This window comes from Chrysochloris asiatica, unplaced genomic scaffold (assembly GCF_000296735.1).
Source record: "Chrysochloris asiatica unplaced genomic scaffold, ChrAsi1.0 scaffold00555, whole genome shotgun sequence".
In the NCBI taxonomy this organism is placed as follows: Eukaryota; Metazoa; Chordata; class Mammalia; order Afrosoricida; family Chrysochloridae; genus Chrysochloris; species Chrysochloris asiatica.
In genome coordinates, this window is record NW_006409073.1 from 393,445 (window position 1) to 403,484 (window position 10,040).

The 10,040-nt window shown below is 44.2% G+C and overlaps 1 protein-coding gene across 1 annotated transcript in view; it reads right to left on the reverse strand.

Moving 5' to 3' along the window:
* PANK2 (pantothenate kinase 2) overlaps positions 1–6,382 on the reverse strand; it is a 47,554-nt gene extending 41,172 nt beyond the window's left edge. The window contains exon 1 of the mRNA XM_006877683.1: positions 5,974–6,382. Coding sequence (XP_006877745.1) covers positions 5,974–6,247 — 274 coding nt within the window. The 5' untranslated portion in view covers positions 6,248–6,382. The remainder of the gene's footprint in view (positions 1–5,973) is intronic.
* Between the last annotated feature and the right edge of the window lie 3,658 nt (positions 6,383–10,040).

Sequence of the window (10,040 nt, forward strand, 5' to 3'; positions counted from 1 at the left end):
ATATACTTAAAAAAAGTTCAGTAACACCACTGATTTTTTTAACCATTCTTTTCACTCCATACAGATTGCAGTCTGTTCTCTTGTTCCTTTTATCTCCTTTTAATATGTGTTTAAACAAAGTATTTTTAGTAACATACATTATCTTTTTGCTTGCCATCTCCCTAAATAAATAAAAAGCAGGACACCAACATGAACAATCATATTATTCAAATACATGATTCATAAATACAACCCACTGAAGCCCCTAAAATAACATACTGTACCATTTTACAATGCTGCATAGTTTTTCAGACCCTGATTGATGCATTACATTTGTTAAACATCAAGATGAGTGGCCATGTTTACTTTGGTTTTATTTAAATGTAAACATAAGTAGAGTTCTAGGGTGCTGTTGGATAAAGCACTGGACTGCTAACCACAAAACTAGAAGTTCAAACCCAGCAGCCGCTCCATGTAAACCCTATTCAGCATCACTATGAGTGGGAACCAACTCGACTGCACAAAACAACAAAAATCAACAGTATGTTTTAAAAAAAACCTCCTCTTCCATTCCCTCTCTAGAATGGGCTACAAAGCAACATATCTAACTCCCCTCCCCCACCTCCCAAGCTTGCTGTTGTTCAGTGACACCCATAGCAACCCTGTATAGGGTTTCCAAGGAGCAGCTGGTGAGCTTCAACTACCACCCCTCCAGTTCTGTCGCATTAGCCCACAGCGCCACACCAGGACTCCTACTAGTGGGCAAAACCAAATAAAACCAAACCAACTGAGTTGACTGCGACTTTGGTGACATATGAGCAGATAAAATTGTGTTCCCTAGGTTTTTGTGGCTATGATTTTAGAAGCATGTTGCCAGATCCTTCTTCCAAAGAGTTCTGGGGAGGGCTCTAATCTAGCAGTCAAGCACTTAACAGTTTTGGGGCCATCCAGGGGCTCCCCAATGCAGCCCATCCTAATTTGATTTAATATGGTGGGAAAAAATGACTGAAAAGTCAGCACCAGAAAAGGACAAGCTCACAAGGTCCTAGAACCAGTTTCATTCTGCCAATAATGATGCTCTCAAAAAAGCAAAGCAACCTATTTTCTAGGTTAGTGTTATCAAGTTGCAAACAAAAGTTTTGTATTCTATTGAGAGTCAACAAAGAGCAAGTCCCAAAGATCTCCCTGGCATGCTACAACATGCTTACGAGATCTCTTTAAAGATCTACCTTGAATGTACACTGCCTCAACGCAGTGATATCCTAGGGTTCTCACATGTGGGGCCCTTGTTAGATGAATATGCCTATATGTTCAAACTGTGCATTTTATTGCATGTAATTAAATAAGATTTTATTTTGCAAAACCTGCAGCATGCACATGTGGGTAAGCACTTACATGTGGTGGGGGGAAGGGTAAAAAGCTTCCAGGTCGCTCCATTGAGAAGCAGCTCTTGGGACTACATCATTTGTACCTTCCACCATCAAAATGGAGAAGAATCAAGGACACTGGGCCTACAGTCAAGACACCTAAAATCAAAAACCCATCACTTAATATGTCCTCAAACAAAAAAAGTTTCATTGATCTTGTTTCCCTCATCAGAATAAAAAATAACCACCTCAAAAGGTAACTGTTAAGTGCCATCAAGTCAGTACCGACTCATAGCGAATTTATGCACAGCAGAACGAAACGAAACACTGCCCAAACCAGGGCCAACCTCACTACCGTTGGCACGCTTGAGTCCATCGATGCTGCCACTTGGCCAATCCATCTCGTTGGGGGTCTGCCTCTCTTTCTCTGTCCCTCCATCTTACCAAACATGGTATCTTTTTTCAGCGACTGGTCCCTCCTGACAATATGTCCGAAGTATGAGAGACAAAGTTTGGCCATCTTGGCCTCCAAGGAGCACTCTGGCTGCACTTCTTCCAGAACCAATCTACTGATTCTTTTGGCAGCCCATGGCACTTTCAATATTCTCCTCCAACACCACAACTCAAAAGCATCAATTCTTCTACAGTCCTCCTTATTCCCTGTCCAGCTTTCACATGCATCTGAGGTTACTGAAAATACCATGGCTTGGGTCAGGCACACCTTAGTCCTCAAGCTGACATCTGTGCTTTACAACACTTTAAAAAGGTCTTGTGCAGATTTGCCTAATGCAATTCGTCCTTTGATTTCTTGACTGCTGATTGAGTGTTGATCCAAGAATGAAGTCCTTGACAACTTCAATCTTTTCTCTGTTGACAAGAATGTAGTTTATTGGTCCAGTGGTGAATAGTTTTTGTTTTCTTTACATTGAGATGTAATCGATAAGGATTACATCTCAAAAGATAACGGTGAGTCTTAAATTGTTTGTTGTTGTTAAGTGCCATCAAGCCAGTTCAAACTCATAGCCACCCCTGTTATTAAGGTTTCGGAGGAGCAATGGGTGAGTTCAAATGCCAACCTTTTTGTTCAAATTGACCTGGCTGTCTAACCCATTATCCCACAGTACCGCATTAAAATAGATGTTCACAAAATATCTGGCAAACAGTCTAAAACACAAAGAAGGAAGTGCTCAAAAGATTAGCTTCTTCATTTCCATCATTTTAAAAACTGTGTTTATTTGCTATTTTTATCAGCCCTGTAAGATACACGGCACCTGATCTAAAACTTCTGAAGCACCTAAACATACAAAGTGGAGTCCTGGTGTGGTGCTGTGGGTTAATACGTTAATGAGCCAGACTTGCAAAGCCATTTGAACTGCAAGGTCAGCGGTTCAAACTCACCAGCTGTTTCTTGTAAACCCTATACAGGGTCACTATGGGTCAGAATCGACTCTACGGCACTTGACAACAACAACAAATATACAAAAGGAGCTCTGGTAGTATAGTAGTTATGAATCAGGCTGCAAACCACAAGGTCATCAGTTCAAAACTACCAGCTGTTCCGTAGAAGAAAGATGAGGCTTTCTACTCCTGTAACCATTTAGAGCCTCAGAAACCCTGTACAGGGTCGCTATGAGTCGGAACCAACTCCACAGCACATAACCATCCAAAACATACACATGCCAAGCTTCACTCCTAATAATTCGGACGCAGTAAGTCTAGGATGAGGACAAATTCAGGAACCACACTACCCTAGGGCACGTGTTCTTCTGTGTACCTCTGTCTGTCAAAAGGGGAAGGGTGCTAGAGCAGGCAGGACTAAAACCAGGGTTTCACAAGAATTCCAAAACCAACTATATAATTAGTTGTTATGTGTGGTCGAGTCAGTTACAACTTATAGCAACCCTGACTAGGGTTTCCAAGGAGCAACTGGTGGGTTTGAACTGCCAACCCTGCAGTTCAAACTGACCTTGCAGTCCAGTGTGTTACCCTGCAACGCCAGCCACACCAGGACTCCATACACTTAGTAGTGTAATGATACCAGAATGAGTTTTTTTTTTTTTTAAACCCAAAACAAAGGTGGGTACACCATCACATACACATCCTCCAAACAACAAACGTAAGGAGATTTAGCCTCCACTGAGTCTCTCAAAGAGTAAAATATATTCTTTTCCAGCAGTCAACAGCTCAGATAATACTGTAAATGCTGTCAAGTCTGTTCCGACTCAGTGACCCAGCAGTATAAGGTTTCCAAGGAGCGACTCTTGGGTTTGAACCTCAGACCGTGAAGTTAACAGTCCAGCAGTGTCACACCAAGATCCTTCCATCTAACATAGTACAGAAAAAGCGAATAGAAGACCACCTTGCTTTTTCTTTAACATTTCTTTACCTGAGAAATGGCTTTTCATTATTCATCTATTCTAGAAAGCAATAATAGGGAATGAAAAATGAAAACGCAGCAAACATATTATGAGTAACTGAGTATCAGTTTACTTTAAAATTTTTCAAAACCATATTAATTAAAATTAAAATTCCCTTTAAAATTTTTCAAAACCATATTAATATATAGTCTATACCTGTGCTTTTCAAAGTGGCTTTTGAGTTATCTTATCTGAGTGATCTGAGGAGCTTGTTAAAAAATGCAGCTCCTCAGACTCAAAAGCTAAGAGGATTGGGCCCTGAGAATCTTCCATTTAACTCCCCAGGTCATTTTTAGGCTCAAAATGTGAACCTACTTCCATACTAGCTAGAAATTTCCACTTCAAATAAGAGAGCCTTGAACACAAGCCATGCTGGGGTTTCATTTAGCAGTGAAATTAGCTAATAGAACAAACAAGTCAGTAAGACACAGTGGGTTAAGAACAGGAGTTCTGAAGCTAGACTTCTTTTATAGACTTATATTCAACCACTTAAGGAGCTCTGGTAGCGTGGTGGTTACTAATGGGGCTGCTAATCTCATGGTCAGCAGTTCGAAACTACCAGCTGTTCCACAGGAGAAAGATGAGGCTTTCTGCTCCCGTAAAGATTTACAGCCTTGGAAACCCTGTACGGGGTCGCTATGAGTCAGAACTCCACCACGGCACATAACAACAACATTCCAACACTTACCAATCATTTGCCACAGGATAATGAGCCCAAGTTTTTGCATCTCTAAAATGGGATAATGCAGTCCTTGTGTAGCGCTATTAGACCCACCAGCCGCTCCTCTGAAACACCAAGAGTCGCTAGGAGTCAACTTAATAAATAGCTAAGTGGAACAAAGTGGGATACCTCAGACTTGTGCGGGCTAATGAGTTATTAAAACTCAGAAATATGTCTGACACACAAACACACCCCAAAGTACAATTATCTTTATAAGAATCCTTCTGTTCCAAAGCCACAGATGAGTGTTGGTTATATGACCTTGATTCTTACCTGATTATTCTATCCTAAAAGTCATGAAGGAACTATGCTACATCACTTAAAAATTAGGTTGCATCTCAAATAAAACAAAAACCAGATTGACTAAAAATGCCAAAGGTTGCAAATGGACTGTCTGCTAAATATCTTTCAAGAAAATGGGGAAAAACCGAAAGAATAAAAAACGACCCAAATTTTCATAACAAAATCAGCCTACATTTTATCATGCAATTTTTTTTCCCCCAAAAAAACTGGGTCGTTGGTTAAGGCAAAAGACTATTCCGTAAAGCTCTCGAACACATCTTGCCATTTCCTCCTCATTTTAACAAGTTGATTTCACTTAATAGAAATCCGGTGAAATAAAAAAAAAAAAATTTTTTAAGTCCAATCATGTGTAAATGCGGTCTATGTAATGCCCCCATTTAGGTATCAAAGACAGTTAATACTTTCAACAGTAGCAATGGCTGCAAAGGAGAGAGATTCTGAAATACTGGGAAGAACATACTTGACTGGCTCAGAAAGCAAGAAAAGAAACCAGAGAGTAAAATGGAGAAAGCGATTCTCGCAAGAGGGTGTGCAACTCCCAACGCGGGATTCAGGAAGACATTTTCCCTCCAAAGAAAAAGCCCGAATACCCAGAATGCTACAGTCCTGAATCGGAAACATCTGGAAAGAGATGGAAGGAAAATCCAGGCGCTATCTGGGTGAGAGATGACCCAAATTCTCCCGAAAAGAAAAGCAGCGAAAGCTTAGCGATGCACGGACCACGAAATCCAGTTTTAGGCCTCAAGCAGCTCAAGAAGTTAAATAGCTCCTAATACGTCCGAAGTCTTTAAGATTAAAAAAAAAAAATTAACGTCAAGAAGATTCCTGATAAACCCATGGAATACAGACATTGGGAAGTCAATTGATTTGGGGAGAGGGGGAAAATGAGTCAAAAGAAACCTCCCGAGGTTAAAATCACGTGACTTGGGAAGCGAATGCCCAAGGAGTTAGGAAAGGAGGCCCCCCCACCCCACCCGACTCCTGGAGCCGGAAAGCGAGGCCAATGGGGGCGAAATCGGGCGGTGAATGGGGGGGCCACAGGGCCAAGTCCCCGCGTTTGGAGGGTCTCACGGCCTCCGGTAAGGCGTTTAGCCTACAAACCACGGTGGGACCACACAGTGCGAGGAAAACGAGCGCGCAGTGGAAACGGCGGCCGAGCCGGGAGAGCGCCCCGCGGAGCACTTACGCGGCCGCTTCTTCCTTAGGCTTTCGACGCGCTGCCGGGAGACCGTGGTAGGGCCGCTGTAGGAGCCGGGCCGATGCCGCCTCACGCTCTCCGCCGAGGCCCCCGCTGGGGGGCTCGACGCACTGCTTGCTCGTCGCCGCAGCGGCTCCCGTCGTCGCTCTTCGGGGTCCCCGGACGCCGGCTCGCCGGACGCCGGCTCCCCAGCCGACGAGGCGGAAGTAGCGGAGGCCCTACCATGGCGCTCCATAGACGTGCCGAGCCGCCCCGTTCCCATCCGCAGCAGCCTCCGCTGCCGCCCGAGCCAGCCCCCCAGCGCCGAACTCCAGATCACCTCCTCCGCGGTTGCCCAGCCCGAGCAGAGGCACACCCTCTGTCGGCCGCCTCTTCCGTTGCGCCAACGTGCAGTAAGCCAATCCAAGCAGGTTAAGGGCGGACCGATTACCTGGCGCCCAATCGACTCTGTGACTGGAGGCGAATCGACTACGTCCCCGTCCAATGGGAGGTGCCCACGGCGGGGAGGGGATCCGGGCTCCGCGGAGGAGAAGGTGGTGTTACTGAGGGGACAGTGATGACGGCACCGCCCAATGGACGCGTGGGTGGAGGGGTCCGCGCCACCTCCCTCTCTCACATCCGCGTTGGTGGGTCGACAGGTTGGCGCCCCGGGGCACTGGGACTCTCCCGGGACGCCGCCGCGCGCCCCGGAGTCCCTTCTCTCTGCTGGCCCACGCCCTCCTTCAGCCCAGCAGTGCCCCCCGCAACGTATGGCCGCCAATCGTTGGCACACAGACGGGCTCGGGAGAGCAGCGGACCTTATCCTTTGTCCCGCGGTCTGGGTCCTAGCGGCCATGTAGGCGGCGGGACCCACCGCGCGATTTTTTGCTAATATCCTTCTTCCACCGCAGCACCACCACCGATAAATTTAGGCTGAACCCCTCCATACTAACAGCGTTACAGAAATGTTCCCGGTACCGGAAGGAATGAAAGGACTGGGGTTGGTCTCCATAGTAACTGGAAAAAAAGAGGAGGGCTATAAATCCATCATCACCCGCCTTTGGGGAAGGAGGAGGTATAGGAGTGCGGGAAGCAGCGATGGCTTTTTGAAGACTTCCCCCCTTTCTGTGTGCTGCACTGGGCCACACGGGAGTGTCTGGTGATGGCCTTGGAGCGTGGAATTTTATTTTTCATCATCTTACTCCTTTTTCTTTGAGGGAGAGGATGTGGTCACCTCCAGCCCCACAAAAAACCAACCACCGGCAGGCTATTATTTTAAAAATCCACCTTAACCTGAGGCTAGCCAAACCTGGAATGATACTCCCTGCTCTATATCTCCAAGGCATTCCCTCACTCCATCAAGTCTTAACAGGGCTACCGTCTCAACTTGCTTGCTCATTTTTTTATTAGCTAATTATTTCCTTAATAATAACTAGTGGTTATTAACAAGAAAATAATTTGTAGTGGTTACGACTCGGGCTGCTAACCTCAAGATCAGCAGTTCAAAACTACCAGCCTATCCGCGGGTGAAAGATGAGACTTTCTGCTCCTGTAAAGATTTACAGCCTCGGAAACCCTATACCTGGTCTCTATGGGTTGGAACCAACTCCACGCATACCAACAAGAACAACAACTATTAAATGCCTTCCCTGAGATACTGTGATGTCCTGGGGTAAGGCGGATGCCCTTTATTTTCTTTACCTCTCCCATAATAACTAGTTATGCTGGTTGAATAGAATTCCCATGCTTATTCTACACTAACCCCCTTTTCTGTTATAACTTTGGAAACTCCATCACCTTCAGGAAGACACCTCAGTCCCTACGAGAACCAAGAACATGTATAGGTATCTTCTAAATCAACAATACTGGGCATCATTAATCTTTCTGCCATCTCATCCTCCCACCTCCCACAAAGAAATTGGGTCCTTCTGTGGGAAAAAGGAACACAAATGTCTTGCCTTCAAAGGCTACAAAATAAGGTTGACGCCAAAATAGAGTAAGTTTGGTTCTAGCCCATTTTGAGGTCCTTTAGGGAAACTCCCCTATTCTTGTATTCATGCTGCAAACCAGCCAAACCCAGTTCTGGCCCGTTGTTGCCTCCTGGAACAAAGACATTCCAAACTTCCTCAAGCCCTTACCACCTCCATCCAAACACACTTCAAATTAGCCAATCAGGTAAAGACAAGCCTGTGCGATGGAAACCCTAACCAATAGGGTAAAACACAGCCTCGAATCTGGGATAAAACCTGAGCAGACTGTCTGTCCACTTGGTGTGCTTGCTAGAATGTTCCTGTGCAGCTATGCAGATTCTGCAGAAGTAAAAATTTTGCCTTGCCAAGATACTTTTGGTTTCACCCAGTGTCTGTTTGCCACATCTGTTTCATTTCTAACACTTCTTGACCTCTGGGAGTTTCCATCCATGTCTGTGAGTCCTGATAGATCATTCCAAAGAATCATTTTCATCATCTCTTGACTGCCAACATCAAAACACCTGAGATGTGTAGAGTTTTCATGTTTTATAGAGTGCCTTTGTTGTTGTTGTTGTTAAGTACTATCGAGTCTGTTCAGACTCATAGGGTTTCCAAGGAGTGGCTGGTGGGTTTGAACTGCAGACCTTGCAGTCCAGTGCATTATCCTGCAGCACCACACCAGGACTCCATTTTACTTAATCCTCACAATGAGGTAAACCCTGAGAAGTTCAGTTATTCTCTGCCATAGTAATCCAAAAGAAAGAAAAGATTCAGTGAAATTTCAAATTACTAGAAGAACTTTTCATCTGAAATATTTATATATTTATGTCTTCACTTTTCTCTTTGTTATTGTCTTTATTGTTAAGTGCTGTTGAGAAGGTTCTGACTCACAGTGACCCTGTATAGGGTTTTCAAGGAGCGCCTGGTGGGTTTGAATGAGGTCCAATGCTTATCCTATGGTGCCACAGCAGGACTATCTAGTATATTACAAAAATAGCATGGAGGTAATGTCTGACTTCTTGGGCTTCACAAAGGAGAAAGAGAAATTCAAAATCAGCTTAAAGCCAATTCCTATGAAGCAGCAGTCAGACATGCCTGTATCCTACAACTTTCTTTACCCACATCTGAGTTTAAAAAGCTGTTGCAATGATCCCACAGAACTCATAGACAATACTCACAATTATGGGGTATATTAAAGGTTTATCAGAACCAGAAACAACTCAGGAGGTAGCAGATCTCCAGTCAGGAACACCTCTTCTCTGATGTACTGCAGGCTTGCCTCAATCTTGCCTTCTGCTTTGTCCTGCTCAAACAATTGTTACAAAGTTCCTTTAGCCTGTCAATAAATGCAAGCCAACTGTCTGCCTATAAGCACTCAGTTTTACTGGGTTCTTGAGCCAGGAAGCCCAAAGCTATTCTGTTTCTCCATGCCTCTGCTGCATCGTCTACTCCTGCCCTTTTCCAGGAAGGGATCTCAATGCTCTGCTCTTTGCTCTTCTTTTTTGATGGTCCTGGGATCAATCATCTGCACCTGGTTCTGAGATGACTCCTTTTAAACCTTTCAAGATGGCAGAACTCATGAATCCCAGCATTAGAGTCCTGTACACCCTATTTGCTTGGTCCCATTCAACCATTGGTGGGAGTTAAGACTTTGGATACAAAAGACTGATCAAGTAAATTCATGGACCATAGTATGAATTTGCTAACAATCTGATAATCATGAAAGTTTATTGAAAATAAATGGTGATGCATAGACTAATGGCAACTAATAAGCAAGGTGTTAATGATCCTAAATTTTAAAATGCAAATTGAGCAAAAGAATACATACTGTATGATTCCACTTATTGGACATCCAAAATGTATTAATATTATTAGAAGTCAGGGGAAAGGGGAACAGAAATGATGAGAGAGGCTCCCAGGTAAGTTTCTTTGATTTAGATAGTGGCTGCATGGCTGTGTGCATGTTATGATATTTCGTCAAGGAATCCACTTATTTGTGCATTTTTCTGCCTGTGTGTTACACTTAAAAACATTTACTAAAAAAGAGCACTTGAAGATTTTTGTAACATCCTATTGTTACACAGGTCACCCTTTCTCTGTGAATGT